This window comes from Suillus paluster, assembly GCF_016628075.1.
Source record: "Suillus paluster strain FC165 chromosome Unknown EDB91scaffold_244, whole genome shotgun sequence".
Lineage (NCBI taxonomy): Eukaryota > Fungi > Basidiomycota > Agaricomycetes > Boletales > Suillaceae > Suillus > Suillus paluster.
Window position 1 is genome coordinate 1 of NW_024537804.1, and position 17,696 is coordinate 17,696.

At 47.2% G+C, this 17,696-nt stretch overlaps 7 protein-coding genes across 7 annotated transcripts; 4 read left to right on the plus strand and 3 right to left on the minus strand.

The window, feature by feature from the left end:
* Nucleotides 1-904: 904 nt before the first annotated feature.
* On the plus strand, nt 905-2,006 carry EDB91DRAFT_1088903 (uncharacterized protein; the record flags this gene model as incomplete). The annotated part of the gene is made up of 3 exons (XM_041316535.1): nt 905-1,601; nt 1,836-1,906; nt 1,962-2,006. 3 exons carry the CDS (start codon nt 905-907, stop codon nt 2,004-2,006), a joined length of 813 nt encoding a protein of 270 aa, XP_041168862.1.
* A 562-nt stretch (nt 2,007-2,568) lies between these two features.
* On the minus strand, nt 2,569-3,550 carry EDB91DRAFT_1257077 (uncharacterized protein; the record flags this gene model as incomplete). Its single annotated transcript, XM_041324268.1, has 5 exons — nt 2,569-2,813; nt 2,866-2,973; nt 3,027-3,182; nt 3,233-3,316; nt 3,370-3,550. 5 exons carry the CDS (start codon nt 3,548-3,550, stop codon nt 2,569-2,571), a joined length of 774 nt encoding a protein of 257 aa, XP_041168863.1.
* A 125-nt stretch (nt 3,551-3,675) lies between these two features.
* On the plus strand, nt 3,676-5,774 carry EDB91DRAFT_1088905 (uncharacterized protein; the record flags this gene model as incomplete). The annotated part of the gene is made up of 6 exons (XM_041316536.1): nt 3,676-3,813; nt 3,862-4,392; nt 4,440-4,532; nt 4,584-4,706; nt 4,758-5,151; nt 5,200-5,774. 6 exons carry the CDS (start codon nt 3,676-3,678, stop codon nt 5,772-5,774), a joined length of 1,854 nt encoding a protein of 617 aa, XP_041168864.1.
* A 2,116-nt stretch (nt 5,775-7,890) lies between these two features.
* On the minus strand, nt 7,891-8,771 carry EDB91DRAFT_1257079 (uncharacterized protein; the record flags this gene model as incomplete). The annotated part of the gene is made up of 2 exons (XM_041324269.1): nt 7,891-8,269; nt 8,428-8,771. The coding sequence occupies 2 exons, from the start codon at nt 8,769-8,771 to the stop codon at nt 7,891-7,893; spliced, it is 723 nt and encodes a 240-aa protein (XP_041168865.1).
* Nucleotides 8,772-10,224: 1,453 nt separating this feature from the next.
* Nucleotides 10,225-11,108, minus strand: EDB91DRAFT_1064937 (uncharacterized protein; the record flags this gene model as incomplete). The annotated part of the gene is made up of 4 exons (XM_041314757.1): nt 10,225-10,561; nt 10,611-10,756; nt 10,810-10,972; nt 11,029-11,108. Coding segments are annotated over 4 exons (726 nt in total), but the record flags the coding sequence as incomplete, so codon positions are not given.
* Nucleotides 11,109-12,539: 1,431 nt separating this feature from the next.
* On the plus strand, nt 12,540-13,475 carry EDB91DRAFT_1257080 (uncharacterized protein; the record flags this gene model as incomplete). The annotated part of the gene is made up of 4 exons (XM_041324270.1): nt 12,540-12,719; nt 12,763-13,151; nt 13,207-13,335; nt 13,388-13,475. 4 exons carry the CDS (start codon nt 12,540-12,542, stop codon nt 13,473-13,475), a joined length of 786 nt encoding a protein of 261 aa, XP_041168867.1.
* A 1,239-nt stretch (nt 13,476-14,714) lies between these two features.
* Nucleotides 14,715-15,884, plus strand: EDB91DRAFT_1088909 (uncharacterized protein; the record flags this gene model as incomplete). Its single annotated transcript, XM_041316537.1, has 3 exons — nt 14,715-14,892; nt 14,929-15,062; nt 15,198-15,884. 3 exons carry the CDS (start codon nt 14,715-14,717, stop codon nt 15,882-15,884), a joined length of 999 nt encoding a protein of 332 aa, XP_041168868.1.
* Between the last annotated feature and the right edge of the window lie 1,812 nt (nt 15,885-17,696).

A 17,696-nucleotide genomic window follows, 5' to 3' on the forward strand; every position in this document is an offset into this window, starting at 1 on the left:
CACTTAGCATGTGCTCCGCATGTTTTTTGAGGAGATCGGATACAAGCAATGTCATCCGACCCTTCTCCATTGCGACAATCAAGCTGCAATCATCCTCATGAAAGAAGCGCGGTTCCACGCACGTACAAAACACATCCAGCGCAAGTACCATTTCGTCCGTGACGACCTGGTCACAACCGGGGAAGCCGTCATCCGATACGTATCCACGGATGATATGGTAGCGGACATTCTGACCAAACCGCTTACGCATGACAAGCACTGGAAGTTTACCAAAGCCATGGGACTACGACTCCGCTTGAGTGGGAGTGACAAAACCAGATGATATCCCACATCCATCCGACTCATCCTAAACCCATCCGCGGGTATCCGCCTCCCATCCGATGCTCGTCCATGCACGTATGGGTGATCCATCACTCGCATGCGTGTCCGGATGCAAGTGCATGCGCTCGGATATGTACTAAGGTGTACCGGATTGTTTCGGAATGTTTCGGGTGTACATGTAATAGTGAGTGCGTTCAATACAAGTCATGGACTCATAGGCGATACGCATGGTCAGTTAGCAAGCGGGTTTTCGCCCATATATTAGAGGTGCTTTGGTACATACTTTCCCTCAGTTGTTTCTATCGCCTCCTTTGGCAGCAGCTGAGGTATGTCTCCACTTACATTCATTTATATCACAGTATAACTAATCTAGAGTAGTGCGGATCCTATCCGCTTTACTTAGGTGAATACAGTCATTTCTATCGCCTCCTTTGGCAGCGGCTGAGTGCGGATCCTATCCGCTTTACTTAGGTGTATCCGCGGACCCGATCCATGTCGCTTAGGGTACTGACGGATCGCATCCGCTTAACTCAAAGTTTTGTCAAGAAGGCCATTGTGAGGGCTTTTCTTACAAAGCACTATCATGAGTCTGGCTTCGCAACTTCCTAATAGAATCTGTTTAATGGAGGGTACAGGTATCTGTTCTGGGATTGACAAGGCTGTCGTGCCGTGGAGTGCCATCGTACAAAGTCAGGATGACTTTGTGGCCAGAAAGTATCTTCCGGCGGATGTAGACTTGAAGGAGCCTTCCAAGTTGCAAAATTGGGATACCACCGCCTTGCTCAATTTCTGGTATGCTCGGCAGGAGATGGGTGAAGGTCCGACGTTCCTGTTCAAAGCATGGAGGAAGAAAGAAGGCAACATGGTAGATTCCATTGTATCCAAGAAATCACCTCCTTATCAGAAGTGTAAGAGGGTGATGATCCGGAGACCTCAGGATTTATCAACCGAATCCGAGAGTGATGCTGAGGGCAATGCTCATCCGGACGACGAAGCTGATGTTGATTTGGCTGACAGTAGATCCCTGCAAAAGAGATCCAGAAGAGCTGCGGGTCCCGCATCAGCACATGAAGGAACCGCAGTCCCATGTTCAATTTCCAAGCATCACCCTGTCAAGCCTGCAAAATCTGGCACCCTCCTGACATCACGAATGGGCGACCTCCTGGCTGGCTTAAATGCCGGAGACACCGGTGATGTTGAAAATGCAGTTCCACTGCTGGCCCCGAAGAGTGTCCAGGGGAAGAAAGATGTGATTGAGGCACCGGCAAGAACAACTCGGAGTAAGTCAGTGCAATAATCATCTGACAGAGTTACTAGAGCAAGGGGCAAAAAGTAACGTACTTGTACCATTGTGTCGTATGTCCCTATCAATGTTATTCAATCGGTATTCAATTTACATGTGATGTAACAAATACCGAGTTCTGGGCGATCGATGATCGGTGGGGCAACATCTGGGGGGGTCTGCAACATCTGCTTATTCGGATTAACATACCACATTCTGTTCGGGTATCAAGGTCCGGGCATCAAGTACCGAACACCAAATACAGAGGCGATTGACGATCGGCGGGGCAACATCTGGGGGGGGGTCTGCAACATCTGCTTATTCAGATTAACATACCACATTCTGTTGGGGTATCAAGCTCCAGGCATTGAGTAACACACACCGAGTTCCGGGCGATCGATGATCAGCGGGGCAACATCTTGGGGGGTCTGCAACATCTGCTTATTCGGATTAACATACCATGTTCTGTTCGAGTATCAAGGTCTGGGCATCGAGTACTGAACACCAAATACGGAGGCGATCGACGATTGGCAGGGCAACATCTGGGGGGGGTCTGCAACATCTGCTTATTCAGATTAACATACCACGTTCTGTTTGGGTATCAAGCTCTGGGCATCAAGTAACGAACACTGAGTTCTGGGCGATCGACGATTGGCAGGGCAACATATGGGGGGGTCTGCAACATCTGCTTATTCGGATTAACATACCACATTCTGTTCGGGTATCAAGTTCCGGGCATTGAGTACCAAACACCGAATGCCGAGTTCCGGGTAAACCGCTCAGTGCCCGGACCTCGATGCCCAGAAGTTGATACCTGGAACTCTTGATAGATTACTTATTCTACATGGCAGTAATGTAACACCTTGGTGTTCCAGTAATTTACATGTGATGTGACTATGTTATCGAAGATTTGGTAGTTTAATGAGTTGGTACTTTACATGTGATGGTATCGAAAATTCAGAAGTTTAGTTTTGATTTTGTTCTTCACACTGACGAATCATGGAATCTACCACCTTGAGCATTTCGATGCTTGCCTGTTCAGCTCTTCTCAGCCTCTGTAGCTCAGCATCAGCCCTCCGGAGCTTGTCAGATGTATCCGCCCAACCCATTTGAAACGGTCGCTCGGCCTCAATGAGTAGTGGTATGGAATGCACCGGAAGACCTCCATTATCATGTTTGTAGCTGCTGAGTCTATCTTGAAGGGATTGCACTTAAATGAACATAAGAAAAATGATAGATATAGTGGTATACCAGATACTCACATCCGGAGTGCTTGAATGACCCTATTGGCCGGAACTCACGAACCATTGCATACAAATCTTCATTGGTGAGCTCTGGATGTGCTGGATTGCATTCAGCGGGTCTCTCATCTGCTTGTGAGATAAATTAAGTGTCGATCGAAAAATGCGTTGAATTTACTTACATGACATGGAAACTTCAGATGGGACCGGAGACTCACAATGTGCATAGACAGACCCCGGCTCATCATCACAATCAATCAGATCCTCATCAGGCCCAAGGTACAAGTCCGGGTTGATGTACTGAACTGGTTGATCAGATTGAGCTGGAGGTGATTGATCTGTAAGAGTTTAGTGAACATGCACGGTGATATTTAAATGATAAATGTACCGGAACTTGTGGCCAACACATCTGGACCACTGGACGACATGGAATCATCTTCTATGTCATCATCCGGCCCAAGGTATAAATCATCTAAGGCATGTAAGATAAATACATAGGTAAGGAATAGTACAAGTAGATCTTACCTGCTGATGTCCGGGACTGTGTTGAATCATCTACATCCGTTGAATAATACTTGGTCACTGGAGGATCGTTAAATCTGACTGTTGGATGTGGATTCATGTTGATTGAGGGACGGATGTACCAATAATTGATCGTGTACTTGAAGTTCAACTGAAGTCCGGCAACTTCCGAAAGTTGAACCATTGCCAAACAAAGCCAAACAAATCAACGAAGTTTTACATGGCCGTTCAACTGCCTGTTTTCTCTCTGAAAACTTCATCATTTTCACATCTGATTCAAAGATCTACACATCTTTCTCATCATTCAACATGTCCACTCCAGCTGAAACCTCTTTTGCCGAACTTAAGGCAATCACTAGGCAGATTGTTGACATTGTCTGGGCGGCTCAGCTGCTCCCACCTGGCAACAGCCACTTGGCTCTGAGAGCACAAGTCACTGAACTGGTGGTATGTGGTTTTTCCTTTTTTTCTGTGTTTTCTCTAATGTCTGGGCAGGCTAAGGCCGTCCGGGACCATGCAGATGCACCTTGCATTCCAGGCATAGTCTTGTCCTGCTCCAAGGAGTTACTTCACATTAGGCAGATGTCCCCCCAGGTTTGGCCTGACTGGCACAGCATCAGCCATGACAATCCTCGCCTCCAGAGGCACAGCTGGCGCGAGAAGGTCTTCGCCTGGGAGGCTTTAGGCGACCGGACGTTCGATCTTCCCCTCAAGGCCCCCAAATCCCTTGACACTGTTGCCATTGACCTTCCCTCCCCACCTGTCGTCACCGGCAGCATTGCCGGCCCATCCTCCGGCACTATCGCCGAGTCCCAGGAGAAGCGTCAGGATAAGGGTAAGGGTAAGGCGTTAGATGCTGACCTGGAACCTGAGGCGGACAGGAGGAGGAAGAGGAAATCGCCCCTGATTTCGGGAGTCTCCTCCCAACCGCCGAAATCTGCGATGAAGAGTTGCAAGAGGGCTAAGTCAGCTCGCATTGTGAAGTCGTCCGAGTTTGTGGAGTCCAAGGATGAAGATGAAGACAAGGTATGTCATTCCTTTTATTTTTTTCGTTCTCACTCATTATTTTGCAGCCAGCTGCCCAAGGAGGGCCGGTCATCCTCCTTGATCGTGTTACCTCAGTCTCGCCTCGGGTCCCCAAGAAGGCCCCTTTTGGCCCTGCGAAGGTATGTCTAATTTATGCCCGCATCACTCCCTGACATCCATACCTTCATCAGGTAATTGCCGGAAGACGTCCAGAGGTCATTGAGCACACGGACTCGATGTCCAACACCCCCGTGGTCACCCCGGTGGTGGCGCCAACTGTCATCAATACAGATGACATTCTCATTCCTGGACCCGTGAGTACTTTGAAAATTCATTGGGCGTCCTTGAACTAACAGAACAAACAGAACAACCCATGCTGGGCTTGCAGCAACACGGAGTGGCCCTGCACGACCCGTTTCGACAAGAGGAATAGGAACGGCCTTCTCTCCTGTGTTTACTGCAACACAAAGAAGTTGAAGTGTTTTTCCGTCACCCTCGGAAGTCCACCGAAACGGTTGCGGGATAAGTCAACCACCTGGAAGTCCAGGTCCTGGACACCTTCCAAAGGTCCGTCCACCTCCCAACCAATGGCCTGGACCTGCAGCCAATCTCGTGGGGCAGCCGGAACTACCAGTGCAGGTGCTGCTGGAACTGCCAGTACATCTGCTGTGACCGCGCCTATGACGCGCAGTCGCAGCAAGACAATAACTGCTGTCAAGGCACCCGCCCCACCACCTACACCCTCACCTGCACCAGCTCGTAAGTCTTTCGAATTTATCATCACCACCTTATCTTATTCTTTTGTAGCAATTGCGTCTTCGAGTGCCCACATGCCTTGTGTGGCTCTTGATGTCCCCATGCTGGACCTCCATTCCATGGCAATGACTATTCGCGATAGTGCCGGACGCATCAAGGCTCTCGAGGAATGTGTTGCTGAGCAGGGTAGACTTATCGATACCCTCACCCAGCTCCATGAGAGCCTTCAATGCAAAACCATGGAACACCATCCCTCATTTCCCCTTCCCACCACTCTGGCAATTGCACCGTCTTTGTTGCTTGATCAATCCGTCGCTGGAACAACATTACCCTCCGAATCCGCACTCCCTCCTCTCATTGATCTTTCGATGGCAGTGATGGAGCCCACACCCACAAAAATTGAGGATCCATCTGCCATCGAGGGTCTCTTATTTGAGCCGAGCCAAGTTCAACTAGCCCCGGACCCATCACCTACTCCCCCAACTGCCGGAGACATTGTGGTACCGGATGATCCTCGCAACCTTTTCCTGGAATATGATTCTCCTGATGACATGGATGTTGAGGTCAAGGTTGAAGTTGAAGGTGGTGATGAGGGTCATCTGGGCGATGTTGAAATGTCTACATAATTTGGTAGTTATATTTCTGTAAATGTTGTTGAAATGCATTGTACCTCCGGCATACCCAAGGAATGAAAATATTGAGTTCCGGGCAACATCTATGACGTCCAGGTAACTAATATTGAGTTCCGGGTCACTAATACCGAGTTCTGGGTGACATCTATTGACGTCCGGGTAACTAATATCGACATCCAGGTAACTAATATCAAGTTCCAGGCACCAAGTACCGAGTTCTGGGCACCAAGTTCCGGGCATCAAGTACCAAGTTCCGAGTTCCGGGCACCGAGTGCCGGGCCTTGAGCACCAACACGAAACTAAAAACATTTCGTAAATTGCACAAATCACCAAGTTCCAAGTTCCGGGCACCAAGTACCGAGTTCCGGGCTTCTTGGTACTTGGTGCCCGGAACTCAGAACTTGGTGCCTGGACATCAATAGATGTTACCCGGACATTGATAGACATTACCCAGAACTCAATGGATGTTACCCGGAACTCGATAGACGTTACCTGGAACTCGGTACTTGGTACTAGGTACTTGGTGATTCGTCTAATTTATGAAATGTTGTATTCAGGGTTTCGTGTTTCTAGTTTCAGTGGTCGATGATAGGTGTATGCACTCATACAGTGGGTATGTACTGGTGCCTACATCAGCACACTGATTAGTATGTTATCCAACTATCTCAGCCCACTGATGTTTATAACACTCATTCTTCTGGGCCCACCCGTGTATATGATATCAACCATCTTGGCCCATACGTCTATATGATACGTATCTGGGTCCACCCGTATAGGTGATATCCAACTACCTCGGCCCACCCATCTATATAATATCTAATAAATTGTTCTCTTGGCCCACCCGTTAAGTTATATGATAACAATTACCTCAGCCCACCCGTCTACATAATATACTCCCTATGTCGGCCCACCCGTCTATGTAATATACCCTATGTTGGCCCACCCGTCTACACAATATACTACTACCTCGGCCCACCCGTCTAGATAATAATACCACTACATCGGCCCACCCATCTATATGATATATAATAAACTGCTCCTTCGGCCCACCTGTCTATATAATATACATCTCTCTTCAGCCCACCTGTCTATAATATACATGTCCATCCTACTCTACATATTACCTAGATGGGCCCACCCGTATTCATCGGTAATAATATCCCTCCCGGCTGTCATATACCAGATCCATCCGCTCCGATATTAATATCCACTCCATCCGATATTAATATCCACTCCATCCGATTCCGCATCCCATCCGCTTTCCGACCACCTCCGCTCCATCCGTCCTCCGCTCCGTCCAATCATCCCCCGACCATCTGCCCTATGCTTCCACTTGACCACCCAACCAGTCACCTCCCGTAATGTCTTCATTCAACTGGAACCTCTTTCCCCATTTAGATATATACTTTCCCCATCGGTACATAGACCCTTACTTCCGGATCACCGGTAATACCTTTTACTGCTCAATCAACTCATCCGACGCGTACATATTGATATCCGCTCTGACGCATATGTTTTCCACTGACTACTGTATAGTAAGTACATAGCCTTTGGCTATGTCTCAGTTATCACTGCCTCAGACTTAGATAGTATATATATAACATATCATGTACTTAGATTTTTCCCTTAGTCTTAATATTACTTGCATTCTCGCAGTCTCTACTTGTGAGGATTCTCTGTAGGACCCTGCTACCTCTGGACACAAGTTTCGTCTTGTTGTCACCTCCGACACCCTCCACTTAGACTTAGAGCCGCGCTCTAAGTCTTCCTTATTACTTCTCCACTCGTATCAACAACTCCTCTGCCCCTATCACCCTCCGCATTACTTCTCTGCCTCCTCCGCTCCGCTCCTAGTCGGCCCACCGCTAGTAGCACTTACCTCCCGACCCTCAAAGCGGACCCTAGCGGTCCACCCGTCCTACTGTCGGACCCGCTCCAAATTCGGGGCACGTACTCGGCTAAGGGCGCAGCGCAAGAGCTGAAGCCAAGCCTCGACCCCTCCGCTACCTAAGAGCACAGTACCTAACACCGGCCCATCTGTTAACATCAAGGATATCTTCATCATCGGCCCATGGTCCGCTGGCCTGTGTTATATGGGATATTATGCACGTCAGTTGCCTAGTATAATATGGAGTTTGTCACTGAAGGGGCTCGTTAGAAAAGCGGAGGGAGTAGGAGTAGGACTGGGCGGACCGATAGGGTGGAGGAGCGGAACCCCAGATAGGGTCGGATGGAAGGGGTATGGGGTCAGAGGACATAGGGGTAGTGTCAGAAGAGCAGAACAGGGTTGGGTGGAGGTAGCAGGGCTAATCCTGCTGAGATGCACTTCATGCATTGTTGGGGAAGGAGGAATGGAGTGGACAGGGAAACAGGGGGTCGGACCAGGGGTGGGGATGTTCACAGGTGGTATTGGAGGTGCTTGGATCTGGTATATGACACTTCTTTGCTCACCACTAGGTCCTGAGGCTTTAGGGGTTGATACACTGCCACTGTATCAGAGTCAGCCCCTAGGCGGAGCATTGCAGCCCTTGCCCGGCTGTAACCTCAGGTCTGTCTGTTGATGCAGAGAGTTATCTTTTGAAGTTCCTTTTTAGATCTAGTGCCCTGGTGATGGACTGATTTGTTGGAGTGTATTTTCTCCCGAAACACAACTGATCTATCACCCAGGGCTTGACGAAGCTTTTCCAGGCAGTTGTTTGCTTGACCCTTTCGAAGCTCGAGTTCTTCTTGACGTAATGCCAAGACAACATCATCCATGATGTGACCAGAGGCTACCCATGATGGCATCCAAATCTCGGTGACTTCTGCAGGTGAGTCAATATTACCCTCAAAGTCAAAAATGTCATCTTCCTCTGGATCTTTCATACTGAATATGTCAGCCTCCTCCAGGCACAGTTCAGGGTTGTCCAGTGGTGCTCCTTCACCTCCCTTCAATTCCATACCATTAGTCATGACCTCTGCAGCCTCATGGAACTTAATAATCCGTGCCATGAGCTTTTGCCTTTTTTCTTCTATCCTGGTTCTCTGAGAAGCAGTTGAATCCTGGGGCAGCTGCCTTATAGACAATCTCAAGGCATCTCTAGTAACACAATTTAAGTCAATCCAATCCCAAAGTTAAAATATCTTACTGAGCATTTTCTATATTTGTTAGGTACCGTGCTCTCAGGTAGCGGAGGGGTTGGGGCTTGGCTTCAGCTCTTGCGCTGCACCCTTAGCTGAGTATGTGCCCCGAATTTGGAGTGGGTCCGATGTTGTCCAACGATAGGACGGGTGGACCGCTAGGGTCCACTTTGAGGGTCGGGAGGTAAGTGCTACTAGCGGTGGGCCGACTAGGAGCAGAGCGGAGGAGGTGGGGAAGTAATGCGGAGGGTGATAGGGGCAGAGGAGTTATTGATACGAGTGGAGAAGTAATAAGGAAGACTTAGAGCGCGGCTCTAAGTCTAAGCAGAGGGTGTCGGAGGTGACAACAAGACGAAACTTGTGTCCAGAGGTAGCAGGGTCCTACGGAGAATCCTCACAAGTAGAGACTGCGAGAATGCAAGTAATATTAAGACTGAGGGAAAATATCTAAGTACATGATATGTTATATATATACTATCTAAGTCTGAGGCAGTGATAACTGAGACATAGCCAAAGGCTATGTACTTACTATACAGTAGTCAGCAGAAAACATATGCGTCGGAGCAGATATCAATATGTACGCGTCGGATGAGTTGATTGAGTGGTAAAGGTATTTACCGGTGATCTGGAGTAAGGGTCTATGTACGGATGGGGAAAGTATATATCTAAAAGGGGAAAGAGGTTCCAGTTGAATGGAGGTGTTATGGGAGGTGACCGGTTGGGCGGCCAAGCGGAAGCGTAGTGCAGATGGTCGGAAGATGATAGGTCGGAGCGGAGGACGGATGGGGCAGAAGGCGGAAGGGATGAGTGTCGGACGGAGCGGATATCAATATAGTCGGAGCGGTTGGATCAGAGTCAGATCAGGTATATGACAATATTTATACCCTTGATCAACCATGCAACAGACCCAGTCCTACCATTAGCAGATAGTTCATTTTCAGTCAATCTGAGACATATTTCAGCCATAGAGGGTGCTTTAGATTATTTTCCATCAGGGCAAAATCAACATCCACAACACAAGACCTACCTTTGTCCATTTTAAGCTGATAGATGTCAAGAAGCTCTCCACGGTCCTGAGCTGCTTTTACAGCTGCCTTTTTCCACTCCTGAACATCATCCAAATCAAGTGATCTGGTTAATTCCTCATATGGACCCTGAGTGTCACTAACACCCTGTAGGGCTTGACGATACTTTTTAAGTAATGACTTGACTTTTGCCAATTTTATGTCAGGTGAAGTCACAGAAACCAGAATGAAGGGGACTTGCCAATGCCAACCAGCTTCTTCCAATTGGAATCCTGCATATGGTCATCCAATACTTCCTTTCAGTGAGCCAAAGACATGGATCTTGCAGTGGGGGAAATCTTGTTGAAAGGAGCCCAGAGCGTCTCCAATATTTCCCCATCAATATGTCCGGCTCTGGTCATAAAATTCAGGCTGAACCTAGGAAAGCATTGAAGCTTATGTGTGCTCAAATGAAACTTGCCAATTGCAGGTAATATTTTGGTCCCCTCAGGAAGGGACAGATGATAGCTCTGGTCCACCCGTTCAGCAAAGTGAATACTCCACTGACATGCAACATCATAGATGATGAGCGCACTGCCAATATGTTCGGGTGTATATTTCACTGCATTGCAAATGGAATAGTCCATGTTCATGCGCCTGACTACAGGGTCAGTCCATTGTCTGAAATAACAAAACAATCACAGACTGCTCTCCCTTTTGGAAGTCTACCACTGCATGAGGAACAAAGCATCCATGCCTAGCACATGCTGTTGCCCCAACCCCTGTAGCTCTTAGGTTGCTTCTTTGGATGTTTGCTTCATTCACTGCCCGATGATTGCTGCAAGTGGATTTCTTCAAAAATATTATAAGTCAGGAGGAACCGGTCATCCAAAATCATCGCTTACCTCTCTCTCTTCTACAGAATCATGGATGTGAGCTTGATAAGGTCCCTCTGTTACCATGTATCCCTTTCCATCTGCTAGAGAAACATTGTCTTCCGGAATTTTCATTTTCATATGTTGTGCTGTGAAATTTCCATCAACCACATATCTTTGCATAACTAACCACCTACCACAGACCAATAATGAGTGACATACTACTGCAATAGTTATGAGTCAGCTTACTCTTCATAGTCATATCTCCAAGACGTTGGCAAGTTGATTCTAGGTTGCGGACATGCTGGGCAATAAAGGGCTAAATCCCCTGGACCAGGGGATCATTTGGTGTCATGTCCAAACCCAAACCTTTTTCTATTAACCAAATCCTGCCATATATGTGACACTCGCATAAGTTCACGGTAATGGTCCTTTTTGTCCTATCAGCAGGGCACACAATCATATAAAATTACTCACTGGTATTTTATCAGGGAATGCATTGTTCGTGAATGTTAGGTACCGTGCTGCTCAAGTAGCAGAGGGGTCGGGGCTTGGCTTCAGCTCTTGTGCTGCGCCCTTAGCTGAGTACGTGCCCTGAATTTGGAGTGGGTCCGATGTTGTCTGATGATAGGATGGGTGGACCACTAGGGTCCGCTTTGAGGGTCAGGAAGTAACTGCTGCTAGCGGTGGGCCGACTAGGAGCGGAGTGGGGAAGGCGGAGGATAGTGCGGAGGGTGGATAGGGGCAGAGGGGATTATTGATAGGAGCGGAGAAGTAAGAGAGAAGACTTAGAGCGCGGCTCTAAGTCGAAGCGGAGGGTTGGAGGTGACAACAAGGTGAAACTTGTGTCCAGAGATAGCAGGGTCCTACGGAGAATCCTCACAAGTAGAGACTGCGAGAATGCAAGTAATATTAAGACTGAGGAAATATCTAAGTACAGGATATGATATATATATACTTCTAAGTAGGAGGCAGTGATAACTGGTACATAGCTAAAGGCTATGTTCTGACTGTACAGTAGTAAGCGGAAAACATAAGTGTCGGGGCGGATATCAATATGTATGCGTCGGATGAACGATTGAGCAGTAATAGGAATTACCGGTGATCCGGAAGTAAGGGTCTATGTACCAATGGGGAAAGTATATACCTAAAAGGGGAAAGAGGTTCCAGTTGAATGGAGATGTTATGGAAGGTGGCCGGTCAGGCGGTCAAGCGGAAGCATAGGGGCAGATGGTTGGGAGATGATCGGACGGAGCGGAGCGGAGGTGGTCAGAAAGCGGATGGGATGTGGAATTGGATGGAACGGATATTGATATCGGAGTGGTTGGATCAGGTATATGACAATACTGTATTCTGGTAGGAAGCATGGTAGTACTTGGTTGGATATTCCTGTGGGTGCAAAGTTGGCTTGATTTATGTGTTTTTCAGCAATATTTACCTCATGTCTTACTTTTGCTCAATGTGATCACTGTTATGAGTTTTATTAATGATTTGTTTGGTGTATGTGAATATTGAGGTTTGTGTATAAACTAATGTCATTGAATTTTTGTGTTGGCCAGATGTACTTAGACTTGGGTGATTTTTGTGTGAAGTCACCTGATTAGCATGTGACCGTGTTTTGATCACGTGACCATGTTTTGATCATGTGACCATGTTTTGATCATGTGACATGGTTTGTTGATCTGTCATCAAGTGAGTTGAGACTGGTTACACTTTCTGCAAACTTATACTGGCCTGCATTCTCAAGATTTTTACATACAATGGCTGACTGGACACATGTATTCAAGGCTGTTTTGGATGAGCACGAGATTTCCTATGTTTCAGCTAAAGGAAACCCTGCTGAGAGGGCAAAAATCCTCAAAAACATCAAAGATACTATACTTGAAAGCAACCAGGCCAAGGATCCTTCAACTATGCTTCCAGGCAATAACATTTGGAAGGTGAGCTTCCAGTCTCTTTGTCTATATTAATCTAATTTTATAGGCTATCCGTACATATTACTTGCGTTTTCTGGAGGATGACGAGGACCGCGATCTTGAGCAAAAAATCATTGAGGGAGCTGATAAACTCACATCTGGTGCAGGCATCATCACTGTAGATATGGTCAAAGACCGTCAGGATGATAAGCCTCTGGATGCTGCAGCATTCAAGACCGAATTCTTGCCTTTTGATGTCGCTCAGAAATTGTTCAAAGAAGAAATTGGGGAGTATGACAAGAAGGACCGTGACACCTCTGACCTAAGGTCCATGGGGACAAGGACAAAGCTGGTCCGGTCCTGGTACAATGCCCTGTCACCAGATGTGCGTGAGGAGCTCAGACTTGTGGCAGAAAAGTGGAACCAGGAAGGTGCTCATTCTGATGCCAAGGACAGGTATTTTTTTAATCCTACATTGCTATATTTAGGAAAAACTCATGTGTATCTACAGATACCGCAGCCGACACCAGAAGAAAATCATGGAGGACTTCATAAAGATGGCAGGAAGAACCATGGGTTTACATGTTGTGATTCTCACAGCTCATGATCGAGGGGAGGGGAAAATGCCTGGAACAACTATGTCAGTATTATGTTTTCCCATTGACATCACTATTAATAATCTATTGGTTTAGCTGGGAATCCTGTCCCAGGAAGGTGAAGAAAACTTTTACTCTGGCTTCCAAAGAAAACAAGAAATGGGCTGGAGAGTTGCAAGACTGACTTGCTGACTGGCTGTTAGGTACCGTGCTGTCAGGAAGCGGAGGGGTTGGGGCTTGGCTTCAGCTCTTGCGCTGCGCCCTTAGCTGAGTACGTGCCCCGAATTTGGAGCGGGTCCGACGTTGTCCGACGGTAGGACGGGTGGACCGCTAGGGTCCGCTTTGAGGGTCGGGAGGTAAGCGCTACTAGCAGCGGGCTGACTAGGAGTGGAGTGGAGAAGGCGGAGAAGTAACACAGAGGGTGATAGGGGCAGAGGAGTTTATTGATATGAGTGGGGAAGTAATAAGGAAGACTTAGAGCGCGGCTCTAAGTCTAAGCAGAGGGTGTCGGAAGTGACGACGAGACGAAACTTGTGTCCAGAGGTAGCAAGGTCCTATGGAGAATCCTCACGAGTAGAGACTGCGAGAATGCAAGTAATATTAAGACTAAGGGAAAAATCTAAGTACATGATATGTTATATATATACTCTCTAAGTGTGAGGCAGTGATATCTAGGACATAGCCCAAGGCTATGTCTTACTGTACAGTAGTAAGCAGAAAAACATACAAGTCGGAGTGGATATCAATATGTACACGTCGGATGGGTGATCAAGCGGTAAAGGTATTTACCGGTGATCCGGAAGTAAGGGTCTATGTACGGATGGGGAAAGTATATATCTATAAGGGGAAAGATGTCCCAGTTGAATGGAGACGTTTACGGGAGATGACCGGTTGGGTGGTTGAGCGGAAGTGTAGGGCGGAAGGTCGGGGGGTGATCGGACGGAGCGGAGGACGGATGGAGCGGAGGTGGTTGGAAAGCGGATCGGATGCAGAATCGGATGGAGCGGATATCAATATAGTCGGAGCAGTCGGATCAGGGTCGGATCAGGTATATGACACTGGCTGAATGAAGCCAAGTACAGTAAGTCTTGGATACTGTAATTTATTTAATTGCTAATGATCTAGCAACAGGCATAGACCCCGAGGACCAATCTGACGAGGAAGATGAGAAGTTGCCTGATTTAACAGTGGATGTAGACAATGAAGGCTATCCTTGCCTACCAACAGGCTTTTCATCTCTCATGCTCAAGAACCAGCAGAAGGTTGTATGAAAGGTATTTCAAAAGGCTTATGGTGATTCATTTCTATTTTTGAAGTACTGTATTTTTCTGACAGCTTACATTCAACAGTGGTCATCTCAAACAACCCTAGGGCTGCAGTCCCCTGGGGTCATATTACCCAAGATCCAGACCATTACCTTGACATGGACTGTATCCCTCAGAACATCGTCATCAAGGATCCTTCTCACCTGCAGAAGGAAGCCATCAGTATGATTTTTTCACTTTGGAAATATTGTGCTAACCATAATGAACCAATTGTACAGTTTGTTGGGTATAAGGAAGGCAACTTCTATGATTCACTGGCTAAGAAGGGGGATGTAAGTAAAAATTTGAGGAAGAACTGAAAATATGTCGAAGTATCATCAGATGAGGACGAGGTACTGAAGAAGGCCCCCCAAGCCAATGTTTCTTCTGACAAAGAGGAAGACTTCGAAAGCCACACCCCATCTCTTTCCAATTCCTGCCCAAAATTCCATATGGGTGGTGACACAGTCAGTTATCTTCGATCCCTCTCTATCTTCCCATCATACCATCGTCTGTTGGCCACAGTTCAAAAACTCTCCATGACAGTATGTATAATTCTCTACTTTTGTGATACAGCATTAAATTTGACTCTTTTTTGAAAGCAAACTCCTGATCCTAAGGGCAAGGCTAGGAAGCAACATCTGCCCGTCTGGGCATCTTGGTCGTGGTCTGAGGCATATCTACCTCAAAATATGCACAATGATATTCAGGGGTCCTTTGTGGCTTTGGAGGAACTAGGCAACTATATCATCAAATCTCGTGGTTGGGGTATGATTGTTGTTCTGGGCCTTGGACTCCTCCTTTGTGAGTGTTGCCACACTCAGGAGTATGAAGCAGATAAGGCTGGAGATGATGTGCCTCAATATTTGGGCGACTCCATCCTTGGCATCGAGGTAGGGGACAAGGTTGAAGAGGCCATTACCAGAATCCAGGTGAGGGTGGATGCAATGCTGCCAGATGGTAATAAGAAGCAGATGACAGTGGGGGAAGAAGTTCATATGAGGCGTCTGGAGAACAAAATGCAGGTGAAAGAGAGGAGGGAGGCAGAGCAGGCAAGGGTGGCAGAGCAGGCAAGGGTGGCTCAGGAAAAGAGGGTGGCTCAGGAGGCTCAGGTTGCTGAGGAGAAGAGGGTTGCTGAGGAGAAGAGAGTTGCTGAGGAGAAGAGGGTTGCTGAGGCATCTCAGAGGACTGAGGAGAGGGCTGCCATATTAAAGAAGGCAAGCAGTACTAACACTGGGGAAAAGGGAAGGGTAAACGCCCAGCAACAGATGTGGATGATTCAGTCATGAAAAAGGTGAAGATATCTGCTCCTCCTGATCCTCCTCGTCGCTCTGCCCGAGACAGAGTACCTTCAAAGAAGTTCAAGAACTGAGACATTATCATTAGCACAATACCTTAGAATTCCCTTCTTGCAGTTTGTTGTCATATACACTTGAATTTTCATGTCTTTTTGAGTAACATTGATGTTAGCACTGACAATACTTTAGCAGTATGCATAGATGGAATGACTGACCCACTGATAACTTATTGGCCTATTGGCCAGCCAGTATGTACAGCATGTAGGCCATGGTCGGCTGCCCTACTGATATTATATTGGCCCAGTGGGCCAGCTGCCCTATGCTGTATGTAGAGCAGGGGCGGCCGCCCTACTGAATGATACACTTCAATTTTCATGTCTATTTTTGAGAAACATTGATGTTAGCACTGACAATACTTTACTCTATGTATTGTATGGTCAATATAATTTACAAAGGTGCTTGTACTAGGCCTATGTACCTATGCAGTATGCACAGGTGGAATGGCTGACCCACTGATAACATATTGGCCCACTGGGCCAGCTGCCCTATGCTGTATGTAGAGCAGGGGTGGCCACCCTACTGAACACTTTTTGGGCCATTGGGCCAGCCGGTCTGTGTGGTATGTAGAACACGGGTGGCCACCTCATGATAACATAGTGGCCCATTGGGCCCGTCAGTCTGTGCAGTATGTAGACCATGGCAGGCTGTCCTGTCAATAACATATTGGCCCATTAAGCCAGTCTGTGCAGTATGTAGGACATGTGGGGCCGGTCTACTGATAACATATTGGCCCATTGGGCCAGCCGGTCTGTGCAGTATGTAGACCATGGCTGGCTGTCCTATCAATAACATATTGGCCCATTAAGCCAGCCTGCCTAGTCACCTGGTAAGGAGTGTAGGGGTAGACTGTATTTTTTATTCAGTCACCATTTATATTATCCCATATGAGATATATCTTTTATTAGATGAGTGAGGTTGGCTAGACCTACTCCTGTATGGAATCTCATTTTATATCAGGGCATTTAGGCCAGCCTGCATAAATATCCAGGGTGCATGGTTGGCCAGATCTACTTTGATATGCTGGTTTCACCTATATAAGTAGTATAGAAATATCATTCTCTATATGAGGCATGAGCCTGCAGGGGTCCTACATCATCAGCAAAAGATATCTTTTCTATATGGGGCCTTGGCCTGCAAGGGTTCCACATGACCGGCCTACACAGGTTGTGCAGAGAGATCATTTTCTGTCTGGGGCATTGGGCTACAAAAGTTCCCCAAGACCGGTGTAGGGAGTATCCCTACGCTAGGCTTGTATCCACTGCTTTTCCAATACATCAGGTGTCCATCCGACGTCCATCCGACATTTATCCATTCCATCTGATACCCATCTGCTTTTCATCCAAAAAGCAGATACCTTCAGATCTCCCCCTATAGCTCGCACATCCGCCACATCTGTCCTGTCCACGTCCATTCTACCTCATTGGTACATAGTCACATGCATCTTCTTGTTACTGACTGAACACAGACATATCCTCTCACACTCCACTATTTTCTGGATAGCTTATGGCACAGTCTAGACTCGCTACCTATATCTCTATGTTCCTTGAAAATACTGTACCCTATAAGCATAGAGGTTTTCAGAAAATGCTTACTTCATGTAACTTCCTCCCACTTTTCCTTCACCTTACCAGAAGATCGCTTTGACTTATACCTACTATCCATCCAACCTTTAATGAACTTCCTTTGACTTTGATTTGCATTGCATCCCATCCGCAAGTTCCATCTGCTCCATCCAACAAATCC